The 25264-nt window shown below is 39.6% G+C and overlaps 2 protein-coding genes across 6 annotated transcripts; one reads left to right on the plus strand and one right to left on the minus strand.

Annotated features, from left to right (window-relative positions):
* The first annotated feature begins 599 nt into the window (after window positions 1–599).
* On the plus strand, window positions 600–14860 carry SLC46A3 (solute carrier family 46 member 3). Of its 5 annotated transcripts, none has more exons than XM_027651701.1 (6): window positions 600–717; window positions 804–1017; window positions 6096–6969; window positions 7371–7454; window positions 8902–9058; window positions 10413–14860. In XM_027651701.1, the coding sequence occupies exons 2-6, from the start codon at window positions 826–828 to the stop codon at window positions 10498–10500; spliced, it is 1395 nt and encodes a 464-aa protein (XP_027507502.1). In that variant the 5' UTR covers window positions 600–717; window positions 804–825; the 3' UTR covers window positions 10501–14860. The 5 variants fall into 5 exon arrangements, with proteins under 5 accessions (XP_027507502.1, XP_027507541.1, XP_027507532.1 ...); XM_027651710.1 differs by having other exon boundaries at window positions 609–712; XM_027651720.1 differs by having other exon boundaries at window positions 624–712; window positions 824–1017.
* Window positions 14861–14873: 13 nt separating this feature from the next.
* On the minus strand, window positions 14874–24795 carry POMP (proteasome maturation protein). Its single transcript, XM_027651755.1, has 6 exons — window positions 24739–24795; window positions 23262–23359; window positions 22379–22439; window positions 20231–20332; window positions 17408–17501; window positions 14874–15822 (listed from the first exon to the last, which is right to left on the minus strand). The coding sequence occupies exons 1-6, from the start codon at window positions 24739–24741 to the stop codon at window positions 15755–15757; spliced, it is 426 nt and encodes a 141-aa protein (XP_027507556.1). The 5' UTR covers window positions 24742–24795; the 3' UTR covers window positions 14874–15754.
* Between the last annotated feature and the right edge of the window lie 469 nt (window positions 24796–25264).

The raw sequence follows: 25264 nt of genomic DNA on the forward strand, positions 1-25264 counted from the left end.
AATGGAAGCAGCTACAATAAAACCTCTAAACCAAGTCAGCTGAGAGTGGAGCACACGCGGCAGCACGGAGGAGAACGCAGGTTCTTCCTTAGCCGGTGCTCAGCCACTTTGCCCCTGGGCGCATTGATGCCGTGGGCCAGGCTGAGCTCCAGGCCGGGGTAACGGTGCTGAACGAGGCCAAAGGCGCCGCTGATAAGGCAGATTCTCGTTGTGTAACCAGCCCAAACAAGCCGGCTGGCCCGGTGCGCGCTGAGCGGCGGCGCTTGGCACGATGCTGAAATCGCCAAACTGCTGATGTGTCCCGATCTGCCGCAGCAACCCCGCATGTCCCCGGCACGGGGACAAACAGCGCGCAGGGTGACACACTCAGCACACGGACGCTGCTCCTCCGCTCGGCCGCGGCCCCGCCTGCCACGGCGCCCCGCCCGCCGGCCGAGCCACAGCGGGCCGAGATGGCGGCGCTGGCGTCGTCCTCTGGGCGGCCGCGGCCGGGGGACGGCCACCGGCCGGCGGGGGACACTCCCCCGCTGAGGGACGCGGCCGCCCTCCGCGTCCCGCCTCCCGCTGTCACGCACCGCCGGCGCTGCGGGGCGGGGGAGGGCGGGCGGCCGGCGGGGACACCGTGCGGGGGCACAGCCGTGAGGGGGCACAGCCGGTGCGGGGGCACAGCCGGTGCGCTGAGGGACGGGGGCTGCTGGAGGGAGTGTCCCGTGTAAGGTAGGCGCTGCCAGCGTGCCGGCGGCTGCTCGGACGTGTGTTTCCCTTTCACCTCCTGAGGGTTTGCGGTTTCTTTTCTGACACAGGGTTTGAACCCCACACCCAGAAATGAGGAAGGTTTTGTGCGTGGAGCCCGTCATTTTCATATACCTTTTTGCGACTTCCCTGACGACCCCGCTGGTGCAGCAGTTTATCTACCGGCGGCTGTGGGAGCAGGAGTACAACTCCACTTTCGTGAGCGATAGCAATGTCAGTCACTGCGAGCAGAATAAGAGCAGCCCGACTTATATTAAACAGAAGGTAAGACGGGGGAAGAAGTAACAATTGTAAATAAACTTGCAGCCAGGAGGTGCTGCCTCCGCGTAATCTCCTGTTTTATAACCTTACTTAACCTTTTATAGACAGAAAAGCTGTAGCTTTGCAACCTGCTCTCACTTTACTGTCTCATTGCTCGTGTGTTTCACTGTAGGTAGTGGTAGTGCTTTAAAAGACAAAGATTTGTCTCCAAGAAGATGCTGAGATAAATTCGTATTGTAGCAGGAGTTGAAAATCATCTGAGAGGATTTGGCCCGAATTGTCATTGCGCTGACATTACAGTGGGTACAACTGGAGGCTCCTTGTAGCAACTCATGCATGTGTTTGTGAGCCATCAGTTGCCTTTGGGGCTCCTAATGTTCTTTGTAACCATGTGAAGTTTAAAAAATGTCCTGTAATATTGAGGAGTAAGATCTAGTTTAGAATGCATTTATTTCAGAGGAATTATAAGAATGAGGAACAGGGGAGGTGAAAATTAAAAGGGTTGTGTTTTTAAAATATGAAAAAAAAATTAGCTGATCTTTGAACAATCAAATATAATTGATGGTTTACCATTCAGAGTACTAATCTGCCTTGTTGAAATACAAAGACTTCAAGATAGCAGCATCTCACGGTCAATTTCATTTTTAGCATATTTTCATAATTCAGCATGCTAGATAGTGAATTGTTGGTTAATACCTCTTCCAGTGCAGTTTTAATGCTTCTGTTCTGCTAACTATGAGCTGAGCTGCCAGCAGGAGAGATGGTCATACTCCATTTTCCTTTCCCTTCTCCCACCATGTATTATTGTATCTTGCAATTCTGCAGTTACAGGTTATGGTTTGGATTTGAGTGGGGCACTGATTCAACAGAAAGCTCATCTCTTGGTTTGAAGTGGTTGCTTTTTGAGTGTTAAGCAGTACATTGCTCTGATACTCTGTGGCCACATGATTGCTGTACCTAACACGGGAATAGCAGAGGGAACATATTTCCAGAAGAGATACAACAGAACCATCCTTGTCAACAACAACTGGCAGTTGGGTTGGATTAAGTGGAGGATTAAACCACTGTAAGGTCAGAAAAGTAGATGACTTGGAATATTAATTACACAGAAGGTGGAGTTACGGAAACAGTCAGCTGGCATTCCCTTATGCTGCTGAAAAGGTGGCACTTGAAAGTTTTTGCTCACATCCCATATTTGAATTTCTGATGTGCTGCGTATATGCAAGACTGAGCACCTGAGCTTATCTGCCTCATTTGTCATATATAAAAGAAGATTTTTAATGGTACGTGTTTTCTTTGAAGGTGATCAAAGAAATAATTCAGGATTTTTAGTGTGGTGTAGGTTCTTTGTCATGTGACAGAAGCTGGTCTTAGTAGAAAGAATGTGAAAGTAAAAGGGTTAATAGAATTGTAGTCCAGCATGACTTCTGGGCTGACCCATGGAGATAATAACCAATTATTATCTGAGTAATTCTTGTATTTTATTTAGTATTAGCTCCCCATTTGGTGCTATGTCTGGGCATTTTCTCATACAGAACAAGCAGCTCTAAGGAAACCATAAGTTGTATATACAGTTCTAATTGCAGAGCCCATCAAGAAACCTACACTTCACAAACATTTTTGCATTTTGCAACCCCCCCCCAAATTCAACCTGACTTTCAATTGCCATCGCCTATGGTTCTGGATTTAAGTCTTCATATTTCTTTTTGCAAAACACTAAGGCAAAGTCTTATTTTCAGCTGAAGTTTAAATACCATCTCTGATTGAGGTGGTGGTGAATTCACACATTACAGGTCTTTTGGTTACAAAGTATAATTAACTTGATATTTGAGACAGCAGTTGAGTAATGGCCAACAGAACTTCTTAGTTTCCGTTTCCTGCAGAATTTCCATTTGCTCCATTTCAGTGATTGCCAGTAGGGCATGAGCTTTTGAACAATTACACTCTTGTCTGGGTATCTTGCCTACATTTTTCTACCACACTTGTTACCATAGCGTAAGAATTTAAATGCTCAAAACACTCATTAATTTAAGTGGAAACTGGTCTCTGTGCTGAGTAATAATCCTGTGTATGGGCCAGAGAGTAGACCCACTAACTTAAATCCAAGCCCTTTCCCGAGGAAGTGTGAAGTAGGTGTTCTGGATTTTGCAAGACCATCCTAATTGACATATGTTTATAGATGTTGCTCTTAGGAGTGTTCCCAAGAGGCTCAGTTTGAGATTAACTTTTACAAGCACATCTTCCTTAATAGTTAATTTAGTGCAAGTCCTTATATTCTGAGAATGAAGAAACTTTATACTAATCTCACTTTTTTCAAAGAAAAATGTAAACAAAATTTGAAGACAAAAATCACTTGTAGCCTGCAAAAAGGTAGAATATAATTCAAAATGTATAGTCTTTGCAGCAGCTAGATTAATTATTTCTTACAATTTGAAGAAAATTAGTCATTTCATAATAAAGTGAGTTCAAAGGTAATTTGAGTACAAGCTGAAGCATTTTGATCACTGGCTTGGATAATACTTTTTTATTATCTCAGAAAGAGCTATATTATTAATCATTAAATGTGATTATCATCCCATTTACTTATTATCCAATCCATTCCTTTGTTACTAAGTAATATTTCTTTATGAGTCTGTCAGTTTTTCATGTCCTGTACATTGTTCAATCTCAGGCACCGTGCTTCTCTCTTAATTTAATCTTTATGTAAATTATTGCTTCCTCATTTTCATTCTTTTAATTTTGAAATCAGTGATTTTAAGATCTATTTCTGTCAGTTGTGAGTAATTTTTCATAGTAGAATGAATTTGCAGATTAAAAAACTAGACCTTTCTCTTCAAATGTATGTAGTTGTATTGATTATTGGAGTTACATGATTTTAAAGCAGCTGAGGGTTTGACCTGTCGTTTTCTGTATTTGTTTTTATTGGCTTTATAAAACCATAAGGTAGATAGTTGCATGCCTTTCACTCTACATGGAGTTTTCCTGTACTTCTGTCTCTTAGTCGTCTTGTTAGAAGACATAAAGTCTTTTATGTCAGCAAGTTTATGGTCATTTGTGGTATCTGGATGTGTAACCATATTCTTTATGTTGCACAACTTCTTCCAAAAGAAAGACCCGCTAATATTTGCTGGTTTATTCCTTCAGTATGGTTTAGCAATAATATTTGTATTATATGCTTAATGTGGGTTGAGATGATATATAATAATATTTAATTTTATTTTTAAGGCAGTATCATTTGTTTGATGCTCATGTCTTTGAACATGATGGTTCTAGTAAAGAAATGATGTTTGCAACTACATAGAGTTCTCTTTGTCAGCAGTGGAGGAGTTATTAACATTTTCTATCTCAGTTTGTTCAATCTTCATGGTTTTGACCCTTCCAGAGTGATAACAGTGCTGGACAGTAGGACACCGTGAATCCTATGGCAGTCAGACACCATAAGGGAAGAGAGTAAAAGACTTTGTAGTGCTGGGAATCTTGAAGGCTTTCCTTGAGGACCTCAGGATCAGTTGAATTTTCCTCTTGCAGTAAAACCTGATATCTTGTAAACAAAGGAAGAGACTGAACTAGAAAGTCATTGTCTTTGCCTGTAAATATAAACATGAATTTATAAAGCATTCAGCAGCTTTTAAAATTGCCCAGAATACATACCTGTAAGTTCTAGGTTTTTTCAATTTTATGGATGCTACTCAGTCAGGATTATGTTAGCTACGGACGAATACGTGGAATATAGATCAATACAGGCTGAGAATGGTGTAAGCCAACTTAAACAGGTGTACCTGCTACTGATTTAAGAGTGCAGCCCCTGCCCAAGTCAGTGTTATGCCTCAGAAAACTCATGGAAACTTTCAGTGTGACTTTATTCTCTGCACCTAAAGTTTAACTTAGAGAGTATAAAGGGTTTGTGCAAATAAAGTTAATTCCTTTTCTCCCGCTGCTCTTCTGTCTGATGAGATGGTTTTCTTTGAAAGGGCTGTTGTGGCTGCTGTCTGTCAAGTCTACATCTATGCATTAAAATCAAGATCTCAATTAGCTTGCTGAGTATCCTTTAGCAGCTGCATTCATAACAAGATCTCTTTTTTTTATTAACCTTCCTTTAGTTGTTTTTTTTCTGCAGCCATTCATGTTCTGTTAAATGGTTGTTTTTCAGCTACATTTGATTTTTATACTTCTCTTAAAAAGAATTATGAAATTTTCCCCATAATGGGTGTTTACAGTTTATTGTTACAGTGTTAGCTGCTGTTCATGTGACACCTGCTGTAGCATATGTATAGAGACATCACTGACTTGGACAGTTTCTGAACCCAGAGCTTTACAGTGTTTGCAAAATTAGTTAATTCACATATCTGTGAGTCAGTATAATATTTAATGCTGTATTTCACATTTGTAGTTGTTATTATTGTTAGTAGTAGTAGTAGTAGTAACATGGTACACTGGGATGTCGGAGCAAATCCTGATCTGTTTACTTGCATAATTTGCTCTACTCCATGACTAGTTTCTCATGACCCCTCAGTAGAATTATTTGTGAGGGAAAATGTGAATAGGGAGCATGAGGTGTGTTCCTCAATTAAAGACTGGTTTACTACTTGTTTCTGATTAGTATTAAAATAGCCCAGTGTCCTTTTGCCATACCCTGTATTGAAGGAGTACCAGCTCTTGTAAATGCATATTGAAAAGAATTATTCTCTCGTCTCCGTTGAAACTTCTCTGTTAACAGTACTAGTAAGACTGTGTCTTAAGAACTAATTTCTGGTTTAAAATGTAACAAGGGATATTTGAGGAATATTGAAGATGAAATTACAAAAGCAGGAGTCTGAATATGCAATTCCTTTGTATTAGTGATTACTGTAATATAATGCATTCTTATATAGTAATGTGCTATATTTTATTATACCATAATATGTCATATAATCTTATAAAATTACATTGTATTTGGTTTAATAATAGTACAATTTATAATCTATAAACACATACTGTGCTATTCATCATATTGCACCTAATAATTATGTAAATAATATTGTTACAGATTCCCCCCCCAATGTATTACAGTATTTACAATTATTTTTATTCTCTCTTTGCAGGAAGTTCAAGAAAAAGCCTCTGTTTTTAATATGCAGTTGGACTTAACTGGGGCAATTCCCAGCCTTATAGTTGCCTTTGTCATTGTAGCTAATGGGGATCGCCAGGGACACAAAAGGTCTTTAGTTTTACCATCAATGGGAGCATTGATTGCTGGTATTAGCCTCACTGCAATATCATATTTTTCCTTGTCACTCTCTGTCCTATTTGCAGTTGCATTTGTTACTGGACTGTTTGGGAGTATAGCAACTTTCCTTGGAGGAGGCTTTGCTTTTATAGCAGATGGTTGTCATGATGAGAACCAGAAAACAACACGAATAGCTGTAGTGGATTTGATTTTTGGAATTGTATCAGGATTGGCAGGACTCTCATCTGGCTACTTTCTAAGAGGAATAGGCTTTACATGGACATTTGTGACAGCATCTCTGCTTCATGTCATTAATATCATCTATATTATATTTTTTCTGGAAGATACCATAGGTGTATCTGAATTCCAGCACGAGGCACCAGTATCCTATAAAGAACTTCTTAGGGAGACATTTTCTGGAGTGTACATGCTTTTTAAAACTGCCCCTTATAAAAAGAGAATTTTAATAATTGTGTTACTTTTTGCATTTATGACTTATATGTTTACTATGCTTGGTGGGAGTTCACTTTTTACTCTGTATGAACTGGATGAGCCACTCTGCTGGAATGAAGTATACATTGGATATGGAGCAGCTGCATTCACTTCTGTCTCTCTGACCAGTTTTTTAGGAGTTTACTTATTTTCTAAATGTCTCAAAGACATTTATATTGTCTTTATTGGGATATTTTCTTACATTGGAGGAATGATCATGGCTGCCTTTGCCAAAACTACCCTGCTCATGTTTTTAGGTAAGTTCAGAATCAGTTTTTTCATGGTCAACAATATATATGACAATACTGCTGTATTATCTGTAATGACTTTTGTTGTTGAATATTGGACGTACTATCTTGAAAGGGTCATAGAGAGGTAAAACATACATGGTTGATCAGACTGATTTGATTAAAAGATGAAGTGTGTGGAGAGAACAGAATGAATTGCTTATGATTTGGTTTCAGTGCCATACAAATATATTTGATTTATTAATTTCTCTGTGCATGGATAATTGTGTCTCAGTGCACTTCTAGTTCTTTCCTGTTGCCTTTCATTATCTGAGGGACTAAGCACTCAAAAGTGCATGACTAATTCATTTGCAATGTATTTGTAAAATCCTGGATTTTAATTACTTCAATATCTCATGACTGCTTTACAGTGAGAGTGCCATCTTTGTTCTGCGTTATGCCTATTCCTGTTCTCCGATCCATGCTGTCAAAAGTGGTTCTCACTGGTGAACAGGGTGAGTAGCATTTGGTTTTAAACATTAAAACAATATGGTGTTTCAGAACAGAGATGCACCAAGATTACCTTTAAACTAACAGATCTGTATTGGTATTGTAAGCCTGCATTTCTTTCAAGTTCCATATAATATGACCCTTTGTCTTGATATTAATGGCTTTTGATTCTGAATTCAATATAAACAACATTGTGTTAAAAACCACTGTAAGTTTCCACCCTCAAAGGAGACACTGTTCTTAAAATAAAGACCATGGGGAACTTGAAGCAGAAGAATAATCAAGATTTGTACAAATGTGATTTCACAAGGGCTTCTACATTCACAAGATTTTGACATGCAGAGAAAGATATATTTTGTTATTTAGTCAACGTCACACAAATTTAGAAAGATAAGCAGTAGGTGGTCAACCTTCAAAGCACTTGAAAACAATTAGACTTGGATCTTCAGCTATGGAGGAACCCATCTTCATGGGTGCCTGTGGCTTCTTAAACATGTCCCAAAAAATGTAACACATTACTTCTCAAAGTCCTGTCATTATGGAACACAGGAAAAAACGCATATCAGGCCTCAAAATGTGGTTCTAGTATCCCATATTTTGCTTTTGGGGAGCATATATTTTCTAGATTTTGGGAAACATATGCTTTCTAGAAACATTCTCCCAAGTCGTTTGGTTTTATTTTTTAGAAGACTAATCTTTGTATACTAAACCAAAGCTCTCTTTGTACTAGCTGTGCTAACATAGACCTCTGGTTTTGCAGTTTCTTGGCATTCTTCAGGGCTTTGGGTACTTGAGTAGTTTGATGCAGGAATCAGGTTGCCTCGTCATCCTTTTCTGCTTACGTACAGTGATCTTGTTTGTGGTCCTGTGATTATGAATACAGCTTGGGAAAATGCGTTCAACAAGACATTGATGGGATAGACTGCCACCCCAAAGGGTGGTTCAGTCCAAAAAATGTTCTTTCTTTCTTTTCAGAGATGAGAGGGACATGGTTAGATGCTGAACTAGCAGTCTTCATTGGGTCAGTCTTCTTGGCATACAGGAGTGAAGATTAGAGAAGGAAGAAACAATAAAGGGAAGAGTGAGAATAAAGAAGAAAATTGGAAGGGATAAAGGATGGAAGTGTGTAGAACATAGTTAATGAGGATGAACAGGTTGAATTTCATGTGATAAGCAGATTCAAGAAAGTAGTAATGGTGACAGAATAGTAGCAAAGAAAAAGTTTCCATCAGCAAAATGTTTTATTTTGCTTTTTTCATTAAAAAGAACAAGCATTTTGTAGGAGTTTCCACAGAAGACATTTCCATAGCAAAATATGATACTCTGATGCTTTTTACATGTATACTTGCAAAAATACTGTCGATAGATCTTTCAAAACATGTTTAAAAATGTTAGTATTTTGAAGAGGTTTTATTTTGTTTTGTTTGTAATTCACCCATTTATTTTTGGCAGGTGCTGTGTTTGCTTGTATTGCCTGTTTAGAAGTTGTGACCGGCAGTGTTTCAATTTCAGTTTTTAATATTCTGTATGCAACCACTGTTGCATGGTTTTCAGGCTTTAGCTTCCTCCTATCGGCAGGTCTTTGTCTAATTCCACTGACTGTCCTGTGGTAAGTACAGATCAGGAGGGTGCTTCTCACTGCTTTTGCCAGTAATTTCTGTTCTGACGTGAGTTGAAGCTGAATGGTTTAGTGTGGTAATTCTCAGGCTTTACTATTTTCTGGTGTGCTGTAGAAGCTCCAGTTTCACTCTTTTTCTCTGATCCAGCTACATTCCCTCGGCCTTATGCTGTGAACTTCCCCCAAAGTGAAGTCTACTGTGAATGTACCGCTTGTGGGACACACCATAGTCTTGCCCACATGTGCGTGCCTTCCCTTGGTTTGAGACCTTTACATGGTCTTTTTTACAGGAAAGCCTTTCACAAAGAACAAGAGTAACAGATTTCTTGAAATGCATGAGCTTAATTTTGCAATCTGAGCTCTTCTAGATGCTAATTAGGGTTACAAACATGACCAATCACGCCGTGAATTTAATGGAAAGCTCTCTGTCCTGGTCTTTGGTCATACCTTGTGACCCAGTGCCATTAAAAATCTGTAAAAGAGTTTAAGGCCCAAAAGAATAAACCTGTAGACGTGTTACAAAAATAGACCTCTATAGCAGTTGTATCTAATCGTATCTGGTGACCACCTAGTAATACTGACAGTGAAATACCATTATTCATGAGTACTCATAAAAGCAAAGGTCACTTTATGTTATTTCCAATATAAATTTCTTCTTTTTAGGATGCTAAACAAAACTCTAAGTGACAGAAGGATAATTTTTCATTAGATAGATTTATATTCAGGGGGAGGGGGGAAAGGTATATTCCTTAAGAGGGTGGCACACTTGCTAGAGACTTGTATAGTTTTTCCTAAGACTTAGACTTCACCTCAGTCACCTTTTATCTCTACATCAGCTGCACTTTAAGATCTAAATAGGCAGTGATAATGCTGTAGCTTTAGAACATTTCACATAATTTCAAGTCTGTACCTGCTTCACTACAGATATTTACCATCAATCAGTCCATCTTGCCATCAGGACTGTAGTCCATCATCACCATAGATTTTTGGAAGTTATTTTTATCTTCTATCATTATAGTGTTTCAGGACTCTTTATATAACCTTTCTCTGAACCTTTAAGAGTGTCATGAAATGTTGCTGTTTGAGAGCAAAAAGGGTAGTTGTTCCAGTCTGTAATGGACATGGTAGTTGAGTACTTTGGTCAAAGACAGAGTAATGATATTGTCTGACTTCTGTAATGAGTACAAGTTGTGTCATTGCTTTTGTTTACTAAGATACATCAAGAGCTTTGTGCCACAGAAGATGGCTGTACAGAGCTATCCAGTAGTTTGCTTGTTGGTGCTGAATCAGAATGCTGTAAGTAACTATCTCAACTAAAGATATCTGTCTTATCTTTGTCTTACAGCTGGCTTCTGTGCACAAGCTGGAATGGGGAGGACTTGGCTCTGCTAGTACCTGAAGAAGTATCCAGCATAGAGAGTGCTGATAGTTGAACAAAGGATCCACATATCTGGGATTTCTAATCTCACATGCAGTGGCAGAGACCATTATGTCATACAGAGACCATAGAGATAACACAACACAATCTCCAAGTGGCCCTGCAGCAATAAGCACTAAATTGGTAGCACTCTATACCCAGTCCTTCAGCACTTGACTAAAGCTAGCTCTTAACTATGCAAATAGGCAGGCAGTTGAGATTGTAATGCTGCTTTCAGCATGAAGAAAAAAATTAGGTAGGGTGATACTCCTTCCACTTACCCTTTCTCAAGTTTGAGAATGTCAGGTATGGATTGTGATACATCTTGTATCATTCTAAATGGGGTGACAGAGATAAGTTATTAACTCAGAGGGTGCTGGCAATTCTGCTGAAGCCATTGGAGCTTGTGCCAGATGAGGATGTGGTCCACTGTGTACATCTTTAAAGTCCTGTCTTAATGATGAAGCCCCCAAACCTTTCTAAAATTACTAAAAAGGTATTTTTTTCAGAAAGCAACCAACCTGGAGGCAGTATTTAACATCTGCTTTAAGCAGACTTACTGCTCTGCAGCTAGCAGAGAGTGTTTGTGTAAGTATAATGTATGATGTGTGGACCTTGCCTGTGATTTAGTTCTTAAAATGGATTTTTACACAGAACTTTCAGGAAATTTCCAGCTTGCAGAGTGTGAAGTTCAGCCTGTGCCTACATTTTGCAGAGGCCATATTGCACACTTATAATTTTCCATATATTAGGGACTGTGTACAGACATCTCTATTTTTTGTCCCAGAGATATTTCTTATTTTCTAGTTAAGTTGGTACTTGGTTTAAATGTTTCTTTTAGTGAAAGGCTGTAATAGCATTTTTTATCAGTGGATCTTTATTTTCTTCATAACCCTGAAACGAGGTGACCAAATTTGAATCATGAATCTAATCATCTTGCAACAAATACAGCATAATTATATGAGCACTTGAAGAGCATTTCTCATCTTCAGAGCACTTTACAAATGCTATTAAGAACATCCTTCCATAGTAGATACTCTCTTCCCTCTTGCACAGGGAGAGAAATTAACAGAGAGGACAAGTGACATGCCCAAGGTCACAGTGCAAACTGGTGAGACTGCCAAACCTAGGAATCAGTTTCAGCTTTGACTCCTCACCTTTTCCCTTGAGATCTTTAAGCAGAAATTATTCTGAGTACTAGCTTCTGGAGTGCACAGTGGAACTGAAAATATAACATCATGTTAGAGACCACTCCCATATGTTGATTTTTTTTAAGAGTTTCACAGCCAATACTGTTCTGATCTCTGAAAGCTGTGTGTGACTTGTCCCCCAAAACAGATTAGACAGAGAAGTCAAAATCATGGAAAGTGGCTGACATTTAGAGAAGGAAACCTCTAGGAAAGCAACTATGATGTGGGAACTCGCACACAGCATAGGATAAAAATGCACAGACATAGCATGTGCTGTATAACTGATGACCTGCTTACAGCCACTGATACCCATCACATGCACAGAGAACTCCTGCAGAACTTTTCAGTGGTACTCCACCAAGAAATAGTAGCACCGCATCATGATGATACTATTGTAGATCCTTCACAATTAACAATTGCATCATTTACAAGTTATATATTGTGTTCACTGAGGTTTGAAAGAGGGTTCAAATAAGGTAAAGGAGAGCTTACACTATTCAGGAGACCACTGCCTGCTCATCACAGGTGAAAACAGTACTGTTTATCCAGGGCAGGGGGAACAAGTATTTTACACAGCTAACAGCTATAGCTAGCTCTTACACTTCTGTCCTGAACTACGGAGGCTGATGTTAGCAATTAAAGATCATTAGCTTTTCCTCGGTAGTTTAGAAACGAGCCAGAAAATAAAACTGCTTAACTCTCCTCCTTTGAAGTGCCCAAGTTGCTGCCAACTTGTGGGCCGAGTTCTACAAGTGGGTCCAGAACATAATGAGTACTTGTAGAGAGATTAAGAAAACACTGATGTAAAGGATTTCAGCACAAAGATTACATTGTCTTCCTCCCCTCTTCATTATGCAGTTATGTAAGGCTTTATGAAATTAACTATTTCACAGAAAACTGCTGGGGAAAAAAAAGGCAAATGAAGAAGGGGCGTGTGCCTTCACTTCCTCTTCTTTGGTGCACACCTCCGGTAGCACTGAGAAGGCAGCAACAAAGCAAACCAGCTCCATAGTGGTGGTGTGTTGGTCCAATTGAGAACAAGCACGTACGCTTCAGGAATGGCTTTGTTATGGTTTGCTTTTACTGTACAAAGTACGTGCTGTATGCAAAGGATTTCTGGTAGATGCAGCATTTAGAACTGGCTGTAAATTTAGGTAAAACCACCAAGGATATGAACTGTGTTAAACTGCCCAGCCTGGTGCAAGCTGAGGAACCCAAGTACTAATATGCTTCAGATTAGTAAATCAAAATCTCAGTTTATAATAATTGTTTTATTTGTGTATAATGCAAATTTGATATAAATTAATAATGAAGTTTGGTTTTTTTAACTCTGTTGCATTTGTAGTTCTTGCACTTTTTAAAATTTTGACAAATGGCCAATGGCATGACTGGTAGAAGAATGTTTGTGTAAACAGAAGAAGCAGCACTATGGTATCATCTATTTTTTGTGATCATAACAAACAAACAGCAGAGCAGGAAGATGTGCTTTTACCTCCCTCTTGTGCCTGGGGAGAGGAAAAAATGCTGCTGAGAACATCAGTACCAAGAGAAGGCAGGGAACTGCAGAGCAGGGACAGCATGCCATGTGGAAGAAGTCAGGGTGGGGGCTCCTGTTGCACCTGCCAGAGCAGTGGATCTGGAAGTGTTTTCCTCCCTGTGCTCTGTCAGAGTCTGTCCCAGCTCCACTGCCAAGGCGTGGCACGCCTCTCTGGGTTGCTATGTGCAGTATCTGCTTTACAGAATGAGGCTTATATGAAATGGGGAGAATGGGCTGGGGCAGAAAGCCCAGTCCCCAGCCCAACCCCCTGCAGCACTGTCTGAGCATAACCCTTCCTCTTTATCTCAAAAGCTCTTTGCCTCAGTCCCGTTTGACTCCCAGTACTTTCATTAACAGCATAAATTCTTGTACAGGCCTCTTACATATACTACTTGCTTTCCAGCCTGGCTAAACCCCTAAGATTAGCTTCCTTACATACATAATGAACAATGCACCTTCCTGCCTCTGAACATGGCTTGATCTCACCCAGGATTATTACAAAGTATACTAACTGTTGAACAAAACCACCTAGAAATTACATGCAGCCTCCTAGTCTGCATCTGGTTCGTCACTGCACTAATGAGAAACTCCACTGTAATTACTCCTCTTAATGTAGTTTTGCTCAGATGCAATAGCATCCATCTTCCAACACTAGGAAAGGCCAACCAGCTCAATACACTGAAGTAGGGAGCTGTAAAATACCAGTAATTGTACAATTATTGGTTCACTGTTTTCTGGAACCGTGCTGGTAGGAAGGCAGACCTTAAAATCCTCCGGAAAATCCATGCCCACACTATAAATTGTCCCAGACCTGGCAAGGTAAGCCCTCAGACTTTCTGGCCTAAGCCTTGAACAATACAGTCTTACCAGCCCACAAAGGGACCAGGACAGCAATGGACAACAAAAAATTGCATGTTCAATTCATTGGTCCTATGTTTAACCTCCCTAAGGCAAAATAAACTCCAAACGAAACTGCTTGTACTGCAAAGCAGAAGCCTCTAATCTCTGCAAGTCTCAAGTGAAAAACAATTTTAGAAGCTTCACTTCTTAAATGAAACAAGTTTAAATATAAAACCAAATAAAACCACCAATAAAGTGTCTCCTACTGTCATCTTAATGTTTCTAATTTGCTGCAATGTTTTGCACATAAAAGCACTATAAACTTTACAGGACAAAAGCTAGAAGCTTTGGCCCACATAGATAGGGAATTTGTAGCAGCTATAAGCCCACTGAAAAGCACAAGAGATATTTGCAATAGTGAAGAGGTTTATAGCAACATTTCTGCTAAAATTATCTACAACAGAACACCAAGAGCACTTAGAAATTTAACTAAGTCATTCAAACTTGCCGAATAAAGAGTTCCTGTCTTAGAAATATTGTTTCAAGATCCCCACATATGCCAAAAGATAACATTTTTTGAACTGCAGACTTTTTTTCTAATATGCCACATACTAGCTGCCTTGCAGGATTTATATATGACATATGCACGTGTATGACATTAAAAATAATTGTTACAACCTGAATTTAATAAATAAAACTTCAGCACACAAAAACCCTTTCAGTGGTCTGCTCCTTTAAAAGGTGTATTTAAGTATTGATCTCTCATTCTCCCTTAATTAAGACTTGATTTCTGTAAACACACAAAAAATTTATTTGTACCACTTCATGTTCTTACTGCAGCAGCTTTATTAAGCACTTTCATAATTAGGCACTGCATTCTTTCTTATTACTAAAATATCTAGACCTAGGAGTGCTCTTTTGGACTATGTTCACAAATAAGATTTTAAAACATCTCTTTAAACTCCAAGTGGAATTTGCTTCTACTTTCAGAAACCAGAACATCCTCTCAGGGACACCTATGAAAAGATCAATACTTTTAACTCTGTTCTTACAGCAATACTTCCAATTCTACACAAAGGCTTAACAGCTCCCTCTGTTAAGAGTGTCAAGAGTGAGATAAAACGTATGTAGCAGGATTACATTGGCAGTGCAGATGTTAACGGTCTTTAAAGATATTGCAATAAAAAGGAACAACAATGTTTGTGTCATGGGTAAGAGATGCTTGATTAATGATTAAATATATTTTGGAACGCAAGAGCATTTATAGCAAACTTTTATTCAATAGTTTAAAAAGTGTATGGACATTTTCATGAACAAAATGTTACTCAATGGAAAATACCTTCCTTTCCCTCTTAAGTTCTTCCATGAGAACAGCCATTAAATGCATTAACCTACAGCAGTCAGTTTTCAAATGCATGGGTACTTTTGGATTTCTTGTGTACATGTATAGCATTTCCATATTTAAGAAGCTATTGTCCTGAGCAGTGTACGAAAAGACATTTAAACTACTTAGGTACAGGACATTTACTTGATTGACAAGCACAGAACAATTTATAGACTTTACACATTTAATGTGCCTTTTCATCAAGGAAGGCAAATGATAACTGTAGGACTGTTTAACACTGTTAGTGTCAATTTAGTATCGTGTATTTAGATCTGCAGTAGAAAGACACACACAAAACATTTTTGTGGAGTATATTTTGTTACAATAAACCAAGCTTGTACTCCATCATCATGTGTGGTTCTCCCATAACCTCACTCTGTGAAGGATCTGGAAAAAGAAAAGTTGACAGCATGAGGCTTTTACTAACGTTCAAAGACCATCAATAACTATGAATAAAAACATTTTTTCATTATAACGTTTAGTGCAACAGTTGCTTGACTGATTTTTGACAGTTTTGCGCAATGCAGCTCTGTAACTCATAAGTCTCTATCCAAAGCATTGATCAGATAACAAAGATATATATCATCATAAAGACACATATATTCTTCAAGCAAAACCAGACATTTCTACATAAGCACAGACTCCTGTAGCCTGAATCTCAAGGCTGATCAAGTTTTGTGTTTAAGAAAACAGGTCTGATTGAAGCTTTTCTCCATAGTTGCCCTATACCTCTTTCCAATACAACTTCTCTGTGCAATAGGAGCTCACAGTCCTCCCTTCTGTTAGCTGGGATATATTCAGGTCTCTCTTCTCCACCCAACTGCCTAGTTTCACAGAAATTCTATACCCTTAAATATTCCCTCCGTTCTGTAGAGTATGGTTAACATTAGCCACTGTACTCAAAGGTTATCAAGGACTGCACAGAGAACACGAGAGACCAATACTGATAGTATGAACTTCATTTCCATATTAAAAAAAAAAAAAAATCAAGACCAGAAGACAGGTTATGACTGCAATTCAGAAGAAATACCACTTTCTTTATGGGTGTATCAGAGTGTTTTCCTTCCATAAATAAGACATATTAATGCCTCTAATTCCTCCAGAGACAAAAACACCTAATCCAGTCTCAGCTGATAAGTAGAGCCTTACCAAAAACACTTGTAACCCACTTGTCAGCATTCTATAAGCATTGAACAGCTTGTTGTGAGCAATGGTAAATAACCAACTTCCTATAAATTATGTTCGACAGTACTCTTCCCCCATTGAACCACAGTAGCCTGGAATTCCTTCCCTTGATCCCTGTATATCCATCTCAGAATTTTACTTCATGCCTCTAGATTCCTATTTATTCTTTATTATTTCCAGTTTCATATGTCCCCAACTATTTTCATTCTCTGATCACGTGTCAAAATACTCTCTCCCTTCTTCCGTGTCCTTAAGTACCAGTTAGAAAGAAATAATTTGTTTAAAACCCATTTTTCCAGGTTTATTCTCTTTCATACATACTGACAGTCAGCAGAGAACCACACAACTGCAACCTATTGAGTTAATTTGTGGAAGGCTCGGGTTCATTAGTTCCATATCTCCCCTCTAGCCTTTCTTTCTTTTTAATTACACAACTTACAAAAACTTTGTATATTTGTATATTTGTAAGCTCTGCTCCTCAAAACCTGCACAAGTAGTTAAAAGTTTCTGAGGAAACAGGCATACAACATAAGGGCATAATCTTCTACTCCTTTAGAAACCCAGCCTACAAGAAAATACTGGCTTACACAGTAGTTCAAAGTTAACACAATTAGCAGCTGAAGCACATTTATTTCTCCTTCCCCGGTGCTTCTTTGCTTTTAGGAATTAATTCTGTTCTTTGTATTTTGTAAGTTTAATCTTCTTGTTCCATAGAGGCAAAGAACTTCACAGCTCCCATACTTTATCTTTAAATGTTTCCATAACACTAAAACCAGAATGTATTTACCATTAAGGATATCCTCAAAACCAATGCATTCATCATTTCCCCTCAGAGTATCCAATGCCATGTTTGAACTGTGAAGAAATGGGAGACGCTGGACCTGTAAGAAGAATTCAAGCAAAAGTTCAAGTTTCTGCAAGTCTGAAATTGAAAGGGTTCATATTTGGACTTCTCAGTCTGAAGCAACTGAGGAAAATCAAGAGGCAGTCACTTGCTTTAAAAACAATGCTGAAATAAGAGAACTACTGGCACATATAGACAGCAAAACCTATCTAAACACCACCATCTTCTGTTGTTTATCTCTCTTTTGGAAAACAGCTGCCTTTCAAAAGATTTTTAGCTTTCACTGCAGTGAAAAAGAGCTACTAGAGCAAATACTTTGCTTTAAAAAAAAAAAGACGTAGTTTCCTTCTCTTCTGTAAAGCTCCTCTCAAATTAAGCTGGGGAGGCTCACTGCAACAAACACATCCACACCCTGCGGTCAGTATTGGGCAATTGATGTATACTGCTGTTGGACACCAGATCATTTATTAGGTCAGAACTTGTGGAGTGAGTGTGTGTGTGTGTGTGTGTGTGTGTGTGTGTGTGTGTGTGTGTGGAGGGGGAAGCAATGGGTCAAATTTCATGGGAGGAAGGGTGGCATCGTGTCATATCCCTCATGGCAGCCCCTGGAGCCTACATGGGGAAGCCTCGGAGTAACTGCCAGTCACAAACAGCCCGGGAAAACTCTAACACCACACATCCTGGAGCCCCTGGGCCAGCTCAGATTGGCAGGGACAGTGAGGACACCATCCCTTACCGGGACCTGAAATCCCCAGAGTGGCTGGTGGGTCAGAGACCCCAGCTGGAAGGGCTGGCCATAGGGATCAGAGCAGATAAAACCAAGGGCATGTGTTTGCCTTGTGTCGTGGTCCTGCCATTGGACATGCGAGAACTGGTCTTCTACGAGGCTTCAGAGGTAGCTACATAATCTGTCTCTCCCTCTTTCTCCTTCTCTCTTCTTGATCCCTCTGCTTTTCTTTCTTTGCTTCTTTCTTGATGCTTAGGAGGATAGAGGGATTGGATCTTGATTTAAGTGTTGTGGAATTGATTTACTGCATTTTGATTTAAGTGCTGTGGATTAATAGTATATGCTGAGTCAGTATTGTGTAAAACATTTTGTCTAGCTTGTGTGGTGTCCTTTTGAACTTTGACCAAGTCCCCTTATTTACCCCTTTAAATTAATAAAGAAATCCCTTGGGAACAAGCCCGTGGCTTATTATCTTGATGCTATCTTGAGGTATTAAAGAACTCTGTATCTATATATTAAAGTAAAACTCATAGCCAATCCCGTGAGCCGGCAGCTCCTGGGGCTGGAGTTTTACAGCTGCAGAATTTGGAAACTACATCTCTGACACAAGTCAGGAATACAAGTGAAAGAGCTACACTGATTTTCACATTTAAACATAATCCTCTTTGCAATTAATCTAAATCATAATTATTTCTCTGATCCCCACCAATTCTTAAGCTTCAAGTCCACTCCCAGTTACTTTCAACAGTCTTCTGTACTCTCCATACACAGAATTACAAAAAAAATTTTAAGTGGCACACACAGCATTTAGAACCTAAGTATTCTGCATATCTGTACTTAAAATTGCATTCAATGCTACTAGAGATACTTCAGTTATGCTATGAACATACTTTTCAACCATAAAGTTATCATATCTCTACACACAAAATAAGTCCAAGATTTCCATAATCACAACTGGTACAACTGTCAGAAGTGCAAATACACTATTCCAGTAAATATCCTGAAGTGAAATTAAACCACAAGAGTACTCGTATACCCAACATGAACCTGGAAGTGGAAAGCCTTCTAATCACCATATTTCCCCCACCCATCCGCCAAAATATCTGTGGAGACACACTAGCAGGATATCCTCACCTCCCTCATTCTCTACAATGTGCAAACCTAAGCTAGGGAAAAGGCTTTTCCTCACAAGACAGCACAGCTGAGATCCAGAGATGTTTTCATATGTCCCGCCTGACTTTCGGATCATTGGGACTAGTTGGTAACTTCTGCCAAGTTTAATGCAGCTCACTGTGGTTCAGTAGCACCTGATCACTGGGAGTACAAAATTGCTCTAATACACTTGGAAAACTGACTCTTAATAACTTGACAACCTTCCAAAAGCAAAAAAAGTTTCCTAAGACCAATGAACTTTCTGTGTTTCCTAAGGGACAAAGTCAGCCTCTCTCCAGCTACTCTCCATCCTAGGAGAAAATAAGGAAAAGGAGACAGACTCAGCTTCTCAATTCAGACTTAAAACCTTTGAACTTAACTCCCTGTAGACCTCCCTTGATCTTACAACAAAGGCTGTGGAACAATAAGCACATAGCAAATTCTCTGTTTCAGGTTTCACATTACCTCTGTATCCCCTCCCAAACCACTGTCTGCTTCAGACCTCCAAGTCTCTTTTCCTTACAGGTGCAGAGATTCCTTCCCATGAAGGCCATACACTTCCACAGAAGAGAGTATTAATTTTAGAAATTATTACTCAGTTCCTCCTGCTTTCCTCTGAAGGCTGACAGGAAGCTAGTGCACAGAAAAGCTAGAAGAGTTACCACTTCACCAAATAACCAATAACGCTGAAAAGCTTTAGCATATTGACTCTTCTGAAAACTATTAATTGCAGTGTTTGGTTAGTTGGTTTTAATAAAAGCAGTCCAGTGAATTAATTTCTTCTGGAAATATAACGTATCTCAAAGAAAGATGTCTCTATGAAAGCATGTTCCGAAAGAAGCATTTTTCAAGTAGTTTAAGTTATTACCTTGGATAAAAATGCTTACCTGTTTCACTGCTCTGAATTCCATCTGCAGCTTTAAAGGTGCATGGATTCCTTGAATATTTCTCAGTGTGGCAAAGTTTGTTTTATCTTGATTTAACTGGAACTGTCACAAACAACATTGATTTTTATTTTAGAAAAAGTTACTTTCAAGTACAGCCATAGAAGAGATTTGTGACCTGTTTACTAAATCTGTATGTAAAAATTCAGTGAAATTTTTACACTCATATCTCAAATGTATGGGAAAGACAGTGATGCAGTAAGATTTGTTTTATGAAACTAAAATTGCTTTTTGCTGGATTTTATTCCAGGTTAATAGTACCAATCTTACCGTGTTATTTTTGATAATCAGGACATGTAACACCACCAAGTGGCATAGTTTTGCACTACTTTACTACCATATTGTCCGCATGAATAGGAAGCTAAGTCCAGTTTAAAGATCACAAACTTAAAATCCACAATTGATGTCATTGTCAGCCATCAAAGACTACTTGAAAATACTTGATATACTTCTTTTCTGATCAAGTAGGAAGACGGAGCACCACTTATACTGTGTATGACTCTGAAAAGCAAATGAAAGCTCATAATTTTACCAACTGCTCTAAGACTGATCAGTCAGACAAAGAAAATCTATTTAGTAGAGGGTCTTTTAAAGAAAAAGTGCCAGCTCATGAATACTGAAGTTCACAGAAGTAAGTTATACTTAATGTTAAGCTTAAGCTTGAATAACCCAAAAAATACAAATCTCTTATTCTGAAACCTGTACTCAATCACCATGACAAAAGCCTACTAGAAGAAAACATTGAGCCACATATGAGATCTCAAAAACCAACATGAAAATGCAAGCCAAAAGGTACAACAAGCATTTTCTTCATAACAGCATATATTGAGTGCTTTTCAAAAATCAGCAGAAAATATTGATTATATTCCTCAGCCCAAACTTATAATTCTGGTCCCATTATTTTTCCATTTCTTTTATTTTACAAGGGTAAGGATCTCTGGATAGCAGGAACTATGGGTTTCTACTAGTGCTACCTGAATAACCTTTGTAACATTTCTGGCAGTAAAAACAACCATGGCTATCTCAGGCTAAGGTAAGTCTTTTCCCATTCATGAAAATAATTCTTAGATAAATTAAAGAAAAACTAACCAAACAAAATGTGGGAGAAACAATTTAGAAGATTTGCATACTTCTTAGGGGATCACATTGCCTGTTTTAATTATTTCTATGCATTTTTGTCTCTCTAGCCTGTGATCTTTTAATTATGTAGGTTTTATATAGCAAGAACAGAGTTAAAAACTAGGTTACAGAAGTTTAAAAAAAAAATCAACTGATAAATAGCTCTGAAACATTTATAGTATTTATAAATAAGCTCACAAAATTGGAGTCACAATAACATCATCCTTGTAACACAAGGCAACACTAACACTGGTTAAAATTAGAATATATTAGACATTACAGCCAGACCTTGTCATGCTGCTTAACTCAGCAGTTTGGAACACTAGATCTGTGTTCACGATATTTTGATAGATTGGATACATCATATCTTCTCTGCTGACAAAAGAGGCACTAGAGAGGACATTCAGCTCAATCAGATGTCAAGTTCTCTGGTTTTAGCTTCTACAACCACTCCTAACGGTCCACAAGTGATGACTAAGCCAGACAAGACCACACACACTTATGACAGACTGTATGCGTAAAATGTCTAGATTGGGACCAAGTCATTTATTGAAAAATACATGAGACTGAAAGTCTGAAAATAAAGATACAGTAAAGATAAAGTAAACCTACAGATAAAATGGGAGGATCAGCCTTCCAGAGGTGCCAGTGGGTCTCTCACCTACCTATAGAGACTGCATACACAACTAACTCAATAACTTTTAGATGACTAAACCTTAGCACACAAATCCCTACCTGGAAGCCTGTTTATATACTTGGAGAGAGTCATAAGTACGAGGTTAACATTAAATAAATTTGCTCAAAACATTATTTGCATAAAAAATATGTTACTGTTTTGAATATCTTTATTCTGTTAAAAGACAGGACTATTCATTACTTGTTACTGCACAAGCAGTCCAGGTTACTGCATTTTTAATTTAAACTTCATAATTAGCCAAGAGTGAAGATGGCTACATTTGATGTTACACTTACATTCTTTTCTGTCAACTCCAGTGGGTGACTGGGCAACAATTCACTTTTCACACTTGTAAAACTAAAAAAAAAAAAAAAAAAAAGTAAAAAAATTAACTGCAAATTAATTGGGATACTTTTTTAAATTGCATTCCCAAACTAATGTCAAACACCACCCCACAGAGATACACAATTAGCAATTAGCACAGCCTGAACTACAAAAAAAAAAAAGCTTAATAGTGAAGCAGCAAATAAGACCTATAACTAGAGCACTATCTGAAGAAAAAGAATTTTGATTTCAGGCACTCTTGTTCCTTTATGCTTGACAAAACAGAATGATAGTGTTTCTTCCTTGATTCCATCCAGAAATAGAAAAAATATTAACAAATTAAAACATAATGGATCTACTTATCTCCAAGCTACTCTATATCTTATTTTAAACTCTCCAAGCTTTTACAATGGAATATTGTACATATCTCCCCCACCACTCAGCTGTATTACTGGCATTTAAAACTCCATGAGCTTATTTCAGATTCATTATCCAAGACACAAATAACCAATCTAAATAGTTTTGCACTTACATAAAATGGCAAACACCAAACCCACTCTTTGACTATATTACTTCTACATTTCATACCAATGCTGAAACTAAACCATCTCCCACAGTGCTAAGGCAGACTTGCATCCATGTATACTAAAAGCAGCTACTTCTTGAAATGAGATTTCACAGAAAATCCATGCTTGAAAGAGAATTTGATTAAATATGTGGACTTTAGGCTATAGCTTTAGTGACACACCTTGCAAGAAACTTTTTTAAAAAGCCAACATTAACACATACTTTCTTCCTATATCTGAAGTTCATCATTGTCTGTGACACAATTCAACAAATAAAAGTAGAGCGTACCCTCTGCGCAGAAGATCGGGACCTTCAAATGGCCCTGAAGCTGAAAACTCAGTAAGTGGGATACTATCCTTCAACAGAGAAGCAGTGCCTCTGGAATTCTGGAACAAGAAAAAAGTGAGGATTACTTTAACACAACCAGACCCCTTTTGTATGGGTCATTAGGCCAGGCAAATGAAATAAAGTGCTCAAAGACTTCTTAAAGTAGTCCTGGAAGCCTTAGTCTTTTGAGTCTCTTAAAAAAAAAAAGCAAAACAAAACAAAAAAACCTCAAAACACCAAAACACAAACCCTACACTAAATTAGAATTTTTTCAGGGAGTCTAGTAAGAGTTGAAGATCTCAATAACAAATTTTTGATCTGGTTGAAACAGGTGACACTGCAATTACCCCTTGTTCGTTCCCACCCCGGGCTGCAGGGATGGAAAGGAAGATGGCAGGTCCTGAGAGCTGACAGGACAGAAAGGAACATGTCTGAGCATTCCTTCATGTACTGCAATACTGACATAGTCAAGTAAGATTTAATTGATTTTAGCCATGGTTTGAGGCTGTCATAAAGAGGACAAGGTGTACTTAGGCAATCCAGTATGCCAGTTAGCTGAAAGAACAAAGGAAAAATAGCAATTTGTAGGAGAACACCAGAAGTCCACACACTTACTAAGTAAAGCCACATTAACCCAGACCACTAATTTCAAGCTAACCTACACGATTTTACTGAAGTGATTTTAGGATTGTTCACACAAATTGCTGCACCAATTCATCAATGTAGAATAAATTCTGGAAGGTGACAGTAATGAGCTGTTCAGTGCAGGAGTTTCCTCCGGCAGCACTGTCAGATCAAACAGAAAAATCATGCTTATAGTTAAGGCCTTTTTTACTAAGCATTAGCTTCCATTGACATCAGAGCTGTAAGACAACCCTAAAATATCTGGTTTACGTGTATATAAAGCATCTACAACTGGCACACTCAACACCGACCAGACCTTTCTGAGACTGTTGTTAAGTGAAAGTATTAAAGAGATACAGTACCTAGGGGACGTGACAAGGGAAAATCAAAGTTAAAGTCAAACGCAAGGAGAAAAAAATCACTAAATACTCCTCAAAAGCAATACTGCAGAGTCCCACCAGTGCCCAGCCTGTCTTAAGTGGTCCCACCACCGCTGCCCACCGCGGAGGGCCGAGCCATGACCTCCCTCCCCCAGACTGCGGGAGGCCGGAGACCACCGGGGCTCCTCGTCCCGCCCCGCTCCCAGAAGAAGGGCTTTATCCACAGCCGCCACGCGCCCTTCGCGCCCATGAGGGAGCCCGCCATGGCCGCGCCGAGCCCCCATGACTCAGCACGGTCCCGCCGCCATCAAGGACACCGAAAGGGGAGAGGAAGGAGGGGCGGGAGGGGGAGGCAAGGCAGGGGAGGGCAGAGCGGTCCGACCCACTCCGCTCCAGCGCAAGCCCCCGACCCCGCGGCCCCTGCCCGCACTCACCATCTTGAGCCCCCAACGCGCGCCGCCACTTCCGCCGCCGCCGCCCGCTCACTTCCGCCCCGCCCACGGCGCGTGGCGTCACGGCGCATGGGTGGGCGGGGCCGAGCGCGGCCGAGGGGCGGGGCTGAGAGCGGGTGACCACCCGCCCTGCGCTGCCTTCGGGGCGCGCGTTCCCCGCCCTGTGACATCCTTGGAAATGGCCTTCCTGCTCCCGAGGTTGTTGGTCGTCGACCGAGCGCATTGTTCACAGAATCACAGAATCAGTTTAGGTTGGAAAAGACCTCTGAGGTCATCGACTCCAACCTATGACCGAACACCAGCCTGTCAACTAGACCATGGCACTAGGTGCCACGTCCAGTCTTTCCTTTAACACCTCCAGGGACGGTGACTCCACCACCTCCCTGGGCAGCCCATTCCAATGTTTAATCACACTTTCTGTGAAAAGATTCCTCCTAACGTCCAACCTGAACCTCCCCCAGCACAACTTGAGGCCATTTCCTCTTGTCCTAGTTGCCTGGGAGAAGAG

Source organism: Corapipo altera, unplaced genomic scaffold (genome assembly GCF_003945725.1).
Source record: "Corapipo altera isolate COAL_440 unplaced genomic scaffold, ASM394572v1 0, whole genome shotgun sequence".
Classification (NCBI taxonomy): Eukaryota; Metazoa; Chordata; class Aves; order Passeriformes; family Pipridae; genus Corapipo; species Corapipo altera.

Excerpts from the sequence above, each read along its gene's own strand:
- SLC46A3 (XM_027651701.1), top strand. The coding sequence starts at position 826 with ATGAGGAAGGTTTTGTGCGTGGAGCCCGTCATTTTCATATACCTTTTT. Across the intron at positions 6,970-7,370 it reads TACCCTGCTCATGTTTTTAG|TGAGAGTGCCATCTTTGTTC; the intron begins GTAAGTTCAGAA and ends ACTGCTTTACAG. Across the intron at positions 7,455-8,901 it reads GGTTCTCACTGGTGAACAGG|GTGCTGTGTTTGCTTGTATT; the intron begins GTGAGTAGCATT and ends TATTTTTGGCAG.
- POMP (XM_027651755.1), bottom strand. Across the intron at positions 17,502-20,230 it reads AATTCAGAGCAGTGAAACAG|GTCCAGCGTCTCCCATTTCT; the intron begins GTAAGCATTTTT and ends TTCTTCTTACAG. Across the intron at positions 15,823-17,407 it reads TTTTGAGGATATCCTTAATG|ATCCTTCACAGAGTGAGGTT; the intron begins GTAAATACATTC and ends TTCTTTTTCCAG.